A 13,220-nucleotide genomic window follows, 5' to 3' on the forward strand; every position below is an offset into this window, starting at 1 on the left:
TATCTTTAAACAATGTCTAATGTATGGATTTTGTGACAGATAAGTTACCATAGAATCAGTTAACATACACAGACATTTGCAGCACACCCAGGCTGAGTGAGAAAGTATAGTGTGGAGGTTTAGGATATGGACTCTGGACTCTGACATCCTGGGTTCAACTCCCAGTTATGTTCCTCGGGGGGCCTTGTGACAATGGATCTCACCTCTCCCAAGAGGTCTGTCTTCCCATCTGTAAAAACAAAGCAAAACAAAACATAAAACAATAACGGCATCTATCTCAGGGTTTGGGGAGGAACAAAAATAAGTTTATTTGGTAAAGTGTTACTTGATAAAGTCACAGCAGAGGAAGTACTCGATAAATGTTTTGGCTTATTATTTTTTTTTAGAGCTACTGCTTTTTTCTTCTGTCTTCTCCTAGTCTGTTTGGCAAGAAACCAAACTAAAAGGGACTCTGTTAAATAAACAAATAGCCTGGGAGCACCTTCCCAAAGGGAACAGCTTTGTCAAAGACAGAACCATACAGGACTCAGTCGTGAGCAAAATCAAGCTCAAGGAAGAGTGCTCCTTGGACCTAAGCCTTAAGCGAGAGTAGGGACTGAACACAAATCAGTCCTCACCAGAGATGGCTTTGCACAGGCTTCAGATCTTACAGTAGAAATGTCCACAGCATGGCTGAGGCTCTAGGAAGGAATCCTGTCTCAGAGGATTTGCAAATCTGTGAGCAGTGGTATGTCTGAGAGGAGCCCCCACCTGGTCACAAGTGGTAGAGCACTCTTTCCAACAAGCTCATCCAGATATTTGTCATTATCAACACAATTAAAAAACAAAAAAATCACAAACCAAAGGGAGGAAAGGTAACATTTATATCTTATCCAACTGAAGAGGAATGACCATATTCATCCTTCTGGTTCCACTCTAACCCCAGACAGTGATCACATTAAAAAAAAGATTATTCCTGTAAAGCAAATGGCAAGTAAGCAGCTTCAGGTAGTACACAGATTTTGGTACAGCCTAGAAATCCTGATGTCACAGGATTCAGGCTCAGTGTAACAGGCATCTACATATGTTCTAAACTTGGATCTGCAAATTGCAAACTGAGGACATCCAGTTCTTAAAATAAACCTGCTTTGTAATGGCTCTGCCATCCTAGAGCAATGTTATTTATTAATCCAGCTCTTCTCTTTTTAAACAACTTCCTCTATGGACAGAAGAAGCCCAGATTCCCAGATGTCAGGTCCTCTGCAGCTTCACAGATTCTTTCCAGGTCAGAACCCTGGATGGAGATGTTCCTTTGAGACTGTTGCCAGCACTTGATGCTGCACCACTGCAAGCACTTGATGCTCCCAAATACTTGGACAGATTCCTCTGGCTGCAGAAACATCCAAATGGCTGGCAGCTAAATTTTTAATCCAGGTGTTTGGAGTTTTGTAGACAGCCCCCAGTGGACACTTTTTATGCATGGTGGCAACCCTATAACTCCACCACTACTGATATGTAGATTCAACTTTTCTGACTTTCAGCTGTCTCACTTGTAAAAACAGTGAACACCAAAGTACAGAAAGGCACTTCACAAGCTTTGCCAGCCATTAAAAAAAGTTACATGGCCTTGTCTCTGGATGGCAAACTCTCCAGGTTGGAGGATATTTGGGGGTTATCTTAAACAGAGACTCTTCAGAGGATGGCACACACCAGTATGAAGCTCCACCCACCCCAGGTCCTCATAAACAGGCAGACCCTCAGGCAAGGCACACACATACCATGGTGGTCCACGGAGCACCAGCCTGAGGAGGTGATGAGAGGATGCTGCTTTTCCCAGGCCTTTTGAGATGACCCTTGTGAGAAGTGTCCCCCATGACCTAGTGTCTCATTTAAATTACTTCCTGTGAAATTGCTCAAGTGTACCAGGCAGCCTTAATAACCAGGAGCATATACTGTGTGCCATGCATCCCCTCTGAATGAAAACCCTCTGAGGAAGATGTTATCCCGATTTACAGAGGAGGAGCCTGAGACACAGAAAAGTCAAGTAAGCCGCTCAAGGCCACACAGCACAACCAGGATTTACTCACAGGCAGTCTGATCTAGACAAAGCCTGTGTGTTTAACTTTTTCTAAGAACTCTGAAACTGTTTCTAAGAGTGTGAGGCAGGCAAATCATTTAATCTTTTTCATTTATAAAATGGGGGTGATAATAGTGCCCATTCAGGGTGGCTATTGTGAGTTATTCACGTAAAGCACCTGAACAGTGCCTGCTATTATAAGGAATTGGAAAGAGCACATACTCTTTTTGCCACAAAGTCACTCATTTACTTCCTCGAGGGAATCGTAGCAACCCTTCATTGTAAGGTGAGGTGCTGCCTCAGAAGTGACCTGAGATCACTGGACACGGTGCTCAGAAGCCTTGAGTCTGGGCCCTGTGTGTCCCTGCCCCCAACACCACGTCCTCATGAGCCCCCAGGCCAGGGACTTAATTCACGGGTGAAAAAAGGAAAAGCAAAAGCAAGAAGGGGCAAAGACTCCAGAGCTTCTCAGAAGCCAGAATTAGCTTTATCTTTGTATATTTAAGCCAACAAAAAAGGAAAGTTTACGGTTTGTTGTAGGGGGAGCATCAGAGCTACCGAGGTTCAGACAGGGTACCAATGGTGAGAGCCAGGGCCCCTCGTCCTCTCCTCTCCCGTCCGCTCTCTGCCATACGAAGCCACTGGGCAGCGTCTAAAGTCCCAAGGAGAGGAGATCTGGGCGGCGAGTGAGGGAAAGGGGTGTTGGAAGGGCTGTGTTCCTGCGACTTCGCCAAACTCCCAAAGGCCGGGCAGTCCCTGGTTTAAATCCCAGCTTGGCCCTAAGTGCGCATCAAGCGAGCCTCTCCGGGGCAACGCGCAGGGGCGCGCGGCCGGGGACCCGGGGCGCGGAGGGAGCACAAGGGCCCGCTAGCGCGGCAGGCGAAGGTGAGGCGGGAGGGCGACCTGCCGCCGCCGCCGCCGCCCGGCTCGCAGCTGCCAGCGTCAGCGCGGGAGGGCGGGGCGCGCTCCGGGAGGCGGCTGGAGCTGCGCCGCTGGCGGCTCGGCGCCCGCTCGCCGCACGGGCCTCCGTCGCCCGCTAACTCGCATCCCGGTTTCCCTGCCCGCCGCGTCCCCGCGCGAAGATGGCAACCGACGGGCTGCATGAGAACGAGACGCTGGCGTCGCTCAAGAGCGAGGCCGAGAGCCTCAAGGGCAAACTGGAGGAGGAGCGGGCCAAGCTGCACGACGTGGAGCGTGAGTGCGGGCCGGGGCGGGGGCTGCGCGCCGAGGGGCGGGCGGAGGAAACAAGACTGGCTCCGGCTCCCTCGGGGGATGGGGAGTTGGTGAGGAAGAGGATGGAGGGTGGCGGCCTGGGCCCCGGGCTGGAGCCAGGCCCGCGCCATGGCCTGGATGAGGGCCCCAGTGCCGGAGCATCAGAATAGGCTTGGGTAGCGGCCCAGCGCTGGGACGCGCCGGTAGGGGGCTCGAGCCCGACCCTCGCAGGCCCTGGGCACCTCCTAGAGCCCCAGACCGCTAGCGGAGACCAGCCCGCCTGTGGGCAGGGGGAACCGGGTGGCAGCAGCCTCTGGCCGCTGCCCTCCTGCCAAGGATCGTAGGACCAGTTTCCGTCATCACCTGCCTGGAAGATGAAAACTGGTTGCATTCATGCCCTTCTCAAGCGGAACAGGGTGGAGGGGGTTTTCATTGGAGGCATGCACAGTGAGCCCTTGCGGACGCGGCCTAGGGTCAACTACTGTTTTGTTTTATAATCATTTGGCTTTCTCCGTCATTTCTCAGTTTTGCTTTTGCAAGAAACCAGACTCTGATTTAAAAGCTCACTTTTTCAATCTGCTCCCTCTCCTTGAGAATGGAGGGCCAGATAGGGAAAGAGAAACATTTAGTTCGTTTAAGGCTGTTTAAAAAGCTTTTGGATGGATGGATGTGGTGTGGTTGGCATAAAAAAGCAGTAGCAATCTTAAATAAATGTGCATTACTGACCAAGACCGTAATTCAGAACAGGCTCTGTGATTTTTTTATGAGTGAGCAATTAAATAGCCAGGTTACATGACTCGGTGGGATCAGCTTCCTTGTACTGTGTGGGGATGGTTCATCCTCAGCAGAGCTCTGGCTTAGGCCAGGTTTGGGGAGGGGGTGGCTTTATCTGCTTCCTTTTCAGCCCTGAAAGAGGCAGATCCCCTTTACTGAGCATGGCCTCCCTGTGGTGCCCTCAGTCACACTTATACATTATGTTTTTTGCTTTCCTGTTTGGTACCACCCCTCTATATTCTGTTTTGGAAAGAAAAATGGGGTTCATGCTAGGTCCTTTAGCACCTGATTCCTTTCTTTGAAAAATCACTTAATAGAAGCAGGTGACCTGAATCTCAAGTGTGCTGTGCTTTTATAGGAGACTCCTTTAAATAGGAGGCAGATTCAACCCCTATATCACTTAGAAATGTGTTCAGCTACAATTAGTTATAACCCCCAAGTAAAGTAGTTAGGAAAAAAATTTCCCAGCTTGCTTAACAAGAAACAAGGGTTAGCCATCACCAGCTTTGGTTCAGTTACCCAGTGTGCCATGAGGAACTTCTCTTTTCTCCACTGCCTGAGAGCACTGGCATTTGCCCCATGATTATAGTATAACTGCCACAGCGCCAAATATTACCTCTGCCTCCAGGACTGTAAGAAGAGGGAATGTGAGCACCTGCCTGTTTCTCCTGTTCAGAACCCCCCCCCCCATTAACCTCCTTTCTCCCTAACAGATTTGTTTGCACTCCACTGGCCAAAACTAGGTCACATGGCTACAGCAGAAGAGGCTGAGAAAGGGAGAAGTGAGCTGGGCACCCAACAAAGTAGGGAGTAGTAGGGAATGGATAATGGGTCTGCCCCATTTCCCTTTGCAAACCCCTACCCTCTGAAGACAATAATGCCTATACTGCAAGCATGGTCTTGAGGTAGCTTCTCTGATTTGTCCATTTTACAGATGAGGAAACTGAAGCAACAGAGGTGAAAGGACTTGGTGAAGGATCCCAGCTAGGAAGTAGTGGAACAAGGATTCCAGCCCCGCCAGCCAGAGCTCCAGCCCAGCCTCACTTCACCTTTTTTGCCAAACCCCTTAGTGCTCAAGGCAGAGGGCCTTCTCCAGAAAAATCTCTTACTCAACAGTATAGGCTGCCCATTAGGATATTTTTCAGTCTTCTCTGTGAATTGGTAAATTGTCTTAAGGCAGAAAGATAGTCAAGGCACAGCTTTTCAACAGGGAACACTTGTCCTGCCGAGAGTGCAGGGACCTCAGAGGCCAGGGCCAAAATTTGAACCCACAGTGAAAGGATTTATCCCCACCTGCATATGCCAGAATTTTTTCATTTGGAAAGATCAGAAGTCATGTGATCATGGTCCTCTTTATTCCCTCTTCATCTTCCAGACTGCTTCTCTTCCACTCCCTTGTAAAGCCCTTGCTCCTTTGAGGCTCTGACCATTCAACTGACCTCCCTCCTCTCCCCTCCACGCTGCTGACTTCTGACTCCCTAGCCAGGCTCCCTCATTTCTTAAGGACTTGGGCACACGGCCTGAGCCTTCCTTTTGACCCTAAGCCCTGTCCCATCTCTGATGTCTTCATGGTCCAAAAGGGTGAGCTTCTTAAGACCCTGGCCTGTGGCTCCATCACAGCCCTGGGATCTGGCCAGCACTCAGCACTGCTCCTTATCCTCTGACCGAAGTCTCCCATGGGGACCTCCACCATCTCGGATCACGGGGCTTGTCTCTCTTCCAGCCTCTCAGCCTCTTCCTGAGTGCGTGCCTTTTTACATTTTGGTGGTGTTATGTCACAGGTGTAGCTCCTATCCTGGTTGGACAAACCTCTGTAGGCTATAAGCTAAGGTGACCAAGTCATCCTGGTGCACCTGGGACTCTCAGTCTTAAAAGCCTTGCATTGCTGGGTCCCTCCATCCTAGGCGGTTGGTTAGCCTTCTCTTGGCTCTGACTTGCCCAGATTCTTGCCTTAAAGTCACCATGACAAAATTACAGAGCATGAACTTGGAGGAAAGTGAAGTTAACTGAACTCTGGACTCTCATGTCTTCAGTGCCTAACCCTTTGGATCCTCAGACCAGTGTCCATTCTGCTGGACCCTAATCCCCTAGTCAGTTTCTGGGTCAACATTAGGTAGTGGCTTTTATGGGTGGCCTAAGGGGAAGCCAGCCCACATCAGACTCCCAGCCCTGTGCCGCTTCCCTGCCTTTCCCTTTCCTTCTCCAGGGCTTCCTTCTTCCCATGTTTCTCCTCATCACCTTCTGCTAACCTTCCACCATGAGTAGGTGCTCCCTGCTTGCTTCTCGGGCATTTTAGAACTGTGAGGTGACAGATCATATTAGTTTCCTATTGCTGTTGTACAAATCTCCACAAACGTGGTGGCTTAAAATAACGTAAATTTATTCTGTGACACTTCTGGAGGGCAGAAATCTAAAGTGGGTCGGGAGGGCTGCCTTCTTCCTGGAGGCTTCATGGGAGAGTCCATTCCTTGCCTTTTCCAGCTTCTAGCGGTTGCCTGCTTTCCTTGGCTCATGGCCCCACATCACTCCAACCTCATCTCTGTCATCATATCTCTTTCTTTGACTTTGATCCCCTTGCCTCCCTCTTAAAAGGACTCTTGTAATGAATTATACCAGGCCCACCTGTACAATCCAGGACACTCCTTCCCTCTCAAGATGCCTAACTTCACCACATCTGCAAAGCCCCTTTTACCACATAAGGTAACATATTCACAGGTTCTGGCAATTAGGATGTGGACATCATGGGGGCCTGTCACACATCTCTTAAAACTAGAGGAGTCACCTGCTTCAGCCCCAGTCTTCAGGCACAGAGTTTTTCTTCTCTTCCCTACAGTTCCATCTCTTTTCCTTATGGATGAGGAAGCAGCTGAGATCCAGGGAAGGGTTAAGGGACTTCCCAAAGGTTATGCAACGAGTCAACGAGTAGATGCCAGCCTCCTAGGACAGCTCTCTGTCTCACCATGCTGGGCTATCTCTCAGAAAGCTGAGATTCACATTGAAAAGAAAAAAATCCTAAATCTCTCTCTCTCAAACTAACTCTGTGTGTGTGTGAAAAGGTGTTAATATTAAGTTTTAACAAAAAAAAAACCCAAAAGGTGCCCAGTGGTGTGCCTAACTTGATCTCATTAGCTTAAGCAAGAAATGCTTGTATACGTGTTTGCTGCAGGATACACAGGAAACTTGTCATCTCTGGGGAGCAGAATAGGGTGGATATAGAGGGACTTCTCACTTTATACCCATCTGTGTATTTTTTTTTCTTTTTTTTTTTGCCTTTTCTGGGGCTGCTCCCGCGGCATACAGAGGTTCACAGGCTAGGGGTCTAATCAGAGCGTCCGAAACCTATACCACACCTCCTGGCAACACCGGATCCTTAACCCACTGAGCAAGGCCAGGGATCAAACCCACAACCTCGTGGTTCCTAGTCGGATTCAATAACCACTGAGCCATGATGGGAACTCTGAGCATGATGGAATCTTTTCTGTCTTGATTTTATATCTGGCAGCCTTGCTAAGTTCTCTTGTTAAGCCTAATACTATATCCATGAATTTTTGGTGTTGTCCATGAAACAGTCACATCATTTGCAAGTTGTTATTATTTTTTCTTTCCAATATTTATATCCTTTAATCTTTTAAAAAAAATTTTTTTTATGCTTTTTAGGGCCACACCCACAGCACATGGAGGTTCCCAGGCTAGGGGTCTGTCAGAGCTACAGCTGCTGGCCTATGCCAGAGCCATAGCAATGCAGGATCTGAGCAGCTTCTGCGACCTACATCATAGCTCATGGCAACGCTAGATCCTTAACCCCATGAGCGAGGCCAGGGATCAAACCCACAACCTCATGGTTCCTAGTTGGATTTGTTTCCACTGAGCCACAATGAAAACTTCTAAGAAAAATTTATATTGTCTTCTTACCATGCTACCTGGGACTTCCAATACAATACTGACAAGGAGTGGCATTAGCAGGCATCTTTGTCTTACATTTGATTTTAAAGGGAATGTTTTTAAATCACTCCTCACACCTTATGACATTTGCAGTAGGGTTTCTATAGCTACTACTTCTTAGGTGAAATAAATATTTCTTCTCCTTCTAGGTGTCTAAGAGTTTTTGTCATGAATAGAGTTGAAATTTACTCCACTTTTTCTGCATCTGTGGAGATTATGCAGCGTCCCCTTCCAACTTCTAATTGGAGAAATCAGGGTAGGATTTTTGTTTACAGCTAATGTATGATTTGGGGCAGTTCAAAAATTTCTGACAAGTACAAGCGAGGTATGTGATTGAAAATGTTTCCCAGGCAAGTGCTGGAGACTTTTGCATAGATCCCACCTGTTCTGTCTGCAGGTAGAATCAGAATAATTTTTTAAAAATTAGCTTTGGATAATTTTTCCTCTTTGATGCCTTTGATCTTCTACCAAATAGTGACCATCACAAGACTGTATAGTGGTGCAAAATTTAGGAAGTTATTCAGGATCATTTAAAAAATAGTTCTAAAAAATAAATAAATAATAGTTCTATTTTCTTATTCAAGACCTCTCACTTGGTCTTTGAACTTGTGTTCTGTGTTTACAGTCGATTTCACGAAGTTCATTTTCAGGGAAATTCAAGAGCATGTTCATGTTCGGGTCATTTTTCCACGGCCCTGTAGAGCAACAGGAACAATGCTATTGCTTATTTTCATTTTATGAATTTGCATGGCTTAAATTCTTGTGTTGACCTGTACATTCTACATTTTACTTCAGATTCCTGTGTGCATTGATTATAAAATAAATAGCAACACTATTCCTTGAAAGTTGAGAGGAAGCCACATCTTGACGAAAAGTTCATCTTTGCTTAAAGCCAGAAATAGAGTGTTTCCAAGGACCAATAGGTGAACTTCACACTCTTGTTTTACAAAGGAGGGCACAGGATCAGAGGAGACATTTGTTTCCTACTAATTTATGTCATACCCTCCCATCAGGCCTCATTGTCCTTTTCTGAGACATGACGGGGCTGGTGCCCTGTGCTGGCCTGTGCACTTGCTCTTTGGACTGTGGGGGCCCCTGGGTGCCAGGCATGCTGAGCATATTCGCTTCTGACCCAGCCCCTCTCTCAACCCTTCACCAGCTTGGCTGTTCTCTGTCTGGCTTTAGATTGAGCTTCTAGTAAGATTTTACCTGTGAGACAAAGTGGAAGAGGGCAGGGGAGGGGACTTGTACAACTCAAATAGAAGTTTAAAAACCACTGCTCCACATGACTGCTTGACCCCAGGCCCTGAGCATGGGGGTTCAGCCCCACATAGGGTGCCCAGACGGCCCTGCTTGTTGAGTCACTAAGGTCTCTTCTGGCTCTAACCTTGCACCCGTCTCTAATCCAGTGGTGGCCAAGCCAGGTCAAGTTCAGGTTGCTTGATTCCTAGTCTGGTTGACCCATGACTCTGGCTGCAGCAGGAAGTGTGGGGGATCCAAGGTTGAGGTGTCTTCTAAATCAGGAGTCCATTGTCACTGCCTCACCTAGTCCTTAATTTTCTAAAGAATCACTTCCACCTGCCCAGAGTCTATTCCACCAATGGAGGTGTTTATCTGTTCTTAGGGGCCTGGGTGTGTGTGCATAAGGTCCTTAGCCTCTCTGAGCTTGTTTCCTTTTCTGTAGAAATGGAGATAAAGCCTGTGATCTGAGGCTGCGTGTGAAGCTCTCAGCCCAAGGCCTGTCACCCGGGAAACATCTAGTAAATGGTGGATAGTGGCAATATGCATTGAAAGCCTTAAAAAGTATGTTTTCTCTTTGACTCAGCAATGCCATGCCATGAATATGAATTTATCTAAGGAGTAATGCAATACAAGGGTAACACAGGAACCCTGGAGCAAAGTGTCCATGGTAGGGAATTTTTAGATAATGATACATCCATACAGTGGAATGTTCTGCAGTCATTAAAAATGACAGATGATGACATGTGTCGTGGAAAGGCATCCATAAATATATCAGGGGGGAAAAAAAAGATCCCCCAAATTGTGTGTGGAGTGTAATCTGCTGACACACAGATACACATGTGCACACATTCACAAATGGTCTAAGTGAATATATCACATGTTAAGAATGGTCGGCTACACAGAATTATAAATTATAAACATAAATCATATGTTTCTATTTTCTGATTATTTTCAGTGCACATGCATTTACTTATATAATTATGTGAAAGAAATCAAGAACCAACCCTCTTCCGTAACCTCCTCTTTCACCCTCCCATTCTCTAATCCTAAACGCAATCTTCAGTTCTTACAGCTCTTCCATTTCACCAGTCCTCTTTCCTCCAAGTCATGTTGTTTCCACTGTTTTAGTCCTCAGCCCCTAGTCCCCATCTGTTCATTTTTTATTCCTGACCTACCAAATATCATTCGGCATTCTAATTTGCCTGCCAGATTAAACCATAGAACACCCCGTGGATTAGGTCATGTCTTCCATTTTACTGAATAGCAAACAAAGGATGACAGTAAGAAGCTAGTTTCCTGCCTCTTCTCTCCCTACCTCCAACTTCTATGCATCCTTCAAAACCTGGTTTGTGTGACATTGTCTCCCATGGCCACACCTGCAGCAGAGTTAGCCATGTTGCCCTCAGCTTGCCCACACCTCTGATAGCTACCTTCACTCAGTAGTTACCTGTGTGCTGGCCCACCTGTCCCCTGCAGACTGTGAGCCCAGTAAGATCGGGGCCCACTTTTGTCTTTTCTGTCCCCAAGTTTCTGGCACATAGGAGAGGTTCTGGAAACATCATTCGAGCAGTAGATAGTTACTGGCCTATACTTCCAGTTCTGTCCCTCCTCTTGAGTTCCAGCCTTGGCCTTCAGTTTCTACCAACTAGCCCACCTGCACATCATTCTTCAGAAGGAGCACTTAGCATCTTAATTCCCAGCCAGCTCCTTTGTGAATTGTCTGTTTAGATTTGGGACATTTCTGTGTTTTCGACTGCAGACTCCAGAACTCCCCCCTTCTCTGGCCCACCGCTCCTTGTCCAAGAAGCTGCCTTTCTGAACTTTCTCAGTGCCGCCCCACCTCCACCTTTAGTGGGTGTAACTCACCTGTGGAGCTTGTGGAAATGCAGCATCCTCGCACCACCCCACGGATTCTGACTCCTTGGTTCAGGAAACAGGCGAGGCTCTCACTGTCAGTGCTAGCAAGTTAGCACTGATGAATTTAGGAATTAATTGGCAGCTGAATCAGAGATGGTGGGTTGAGAGTAGGAAGAGGTAGAGAAAAAAGAAGGGAAAAGGGCTTCTTAGGTTACGATAGCCCACCAAACCCTGCTGCTTCAGTCAGTTGCTGCAGTTGACTGAAATTTAATAATCACTGAGCATTTCCTTTATCCTTCAAGTATTTACCGGGTACCCACTGTGTGCCAAGCTGGAGAAGAATAGCTAACACTCATCAAAGGCTCCCTTTGCGCCAGGTTCAGATAGGGGTCCCGACAGCCCCATGAGGGAAGCGAGGCAGCAGGAAGGGGATGCACCACTGGAGTGCGGCTGTGCAGCTGTGTCCCCAGCCCAGGCTCCTGACCCTCTCCTCTCTCCTGTGGATGCTCCAAGGAGATCCAGCAAGACAGCACCCTGTCCTCCTGCCACTTACCTTCTAGGGGAATTTCTTAAGAGGTTATCATTATATTCTAGGAAGTTCTTATTACAGAAATCAGCTGGTTGTGTTCATCATTGCCTTTTTAAAATAAGAAAAAGCTAAGCCCTCAGGGGCGTTTCATCAGAAAGCAAAGGAGAAACCACATCTGCCCTGAACCAAGCTCCCACAGATGGCTTACAGAACATCATCAGCTTGTTTCCAGGTTTTTGTTTTTGTTTTTACTTCCTGGTATTTAAATTTTTTAAAAAACTCTTTAATTAAGTGATGTGAGATTTGGCAGATAGAAGTAGGAGAGAGTGGGTTAGAAGTAAGTCTGTATGTGGGAAGAAACAGTGCAGTGAGAAAAAATAATTGATAGTTGGAATGTGTTCAAATTCACATTACATAAAGAGGCTCTATTTTGGTTAGTGAATCATCTCTTTTTTTTTCTTTGTAAGAGAGATATTAAATGGCTATAACTATCCTACTACTCAATTGGCAGAAACAACGCTAATATTAATATGAAGTTTCAAAGTAAAACAATGGCTAGAATATGCTCACAGCTCTAGACTAATATAGGCTTGTCTAAAAGGCCCCTAAGAAATTAGAAAAGTTTGGGAGTTCCCATCATGGCACAGTGGAAACGAATCCAACTAGGAACCATGAGGTTGCAGGTTCGATCCCTGGCCTTGCTCAGTGGGTTAAGGATCTGGCATTGCCATGAGCTGTGGCGTAGGTTGCAGATGCGGCTCGGATTCTGCATGGCTGTGGCTGTGGCTGTGACTGTGGTGTAGGCTGGCAGTTATAGCTCGGATTTGACCCCCTAGCCTGGGAACCTCCGTATACTGTGGGTGCAGCCCTAAGAAACGAAAAAGAAAAAAAGAAAAAAGAAGAAATTAGAAAAGTTCAGTATGTTTTTAAATTTGATTCAATATGTTTTTGTGAAGAACATATCTGTAAAAGAAATGTGCTATTTGTGGCAATAAAGAACACAGTGTTTTAGCAGAAGCAATGGTATAATAATTGCACATTCATGTAGCACATAGAGTTTAGCAAGTACTTTTTTACAGCTTGGGTTTCCACAAATACTTTTATCCTGTTTACTCATTTGTTCTTTTATCACAAAGAAATGGGGCAAGTAGGGAGTTCCTGTTGTGGTGCAATGGAAATGACCAGTAGCCACGAGGACGCAAGTTTGGTCCCTGGCCTCACTCAGTGGATTAGGGATCCGGCATTGATGTAGCTGTGGTGTAGGTCACAGATGCAGCTCAGATCCTGTGTTGCCGTGGCTATGGTGTAGGCCAGCAGCCATAGCTCTGATTCAACCCCTCGCCTGGGAACTTCCATGCTGTGGGTGTGGTCCTAAAAAGCAACCCCCCCCCACACACACACACACAAAGAAACTGAGACTTCTTGGAGAAGTGGCTGCTTCCAGGGCTAGGGCAGGGAGGGAACATAAGCTCTCAGTAAGAAGTGCTCAAAGGATGATGGGCACGTGTCGGGAGGTCTCAAGAGCCTGCCTGATGGGGCTCCCAACTGAGCAAATCAGCGATGAGTTGGGCATCAAAATAAATAATGGTAAATATTATTTACTTATAT

The 13,220-nt window shown here is 46.8% G+C and overlaps 1 protein-coding gene across 1 annotated transcript in view; it reads left to right on the top strand.

Annotated features, from left to right (window-relative positions):
- Positions 2,630 to 13,220, top strand: part of GNB5 (G protein subunit beta 5) — a 44,479-nt gene continuing 33,888 nt past the window's right edge. Inside the window, exon 1 of the mRNA XM_001924730.4 lies at positions 2,630 to 3,250. Coding sequence (XP_001924765.1) covers positions 3,139 to 3,250 — 112 coding nt within the window. The 5' untranslated portion in view covers positions 2,630 to 3,138. The remainder of the gene's footprint in view (positions 3,251 to 13,220) is intronic.

Source organism: Sus scrofa, chromosome 1, assembly GCF_000003025.6.
Source record: "Sus scrofa isolate TJ Tabasco breed Duroc chromosome 1, Sscrofa11.1, whole genome shotgun sequence".
Classification (NCBI taxonomy): domain Eukaryota; kingdom Metazoa; phylum Chordata; class Mammalia; order Artiodactyla; family Suidae; genus Sus; species Sus scrofa.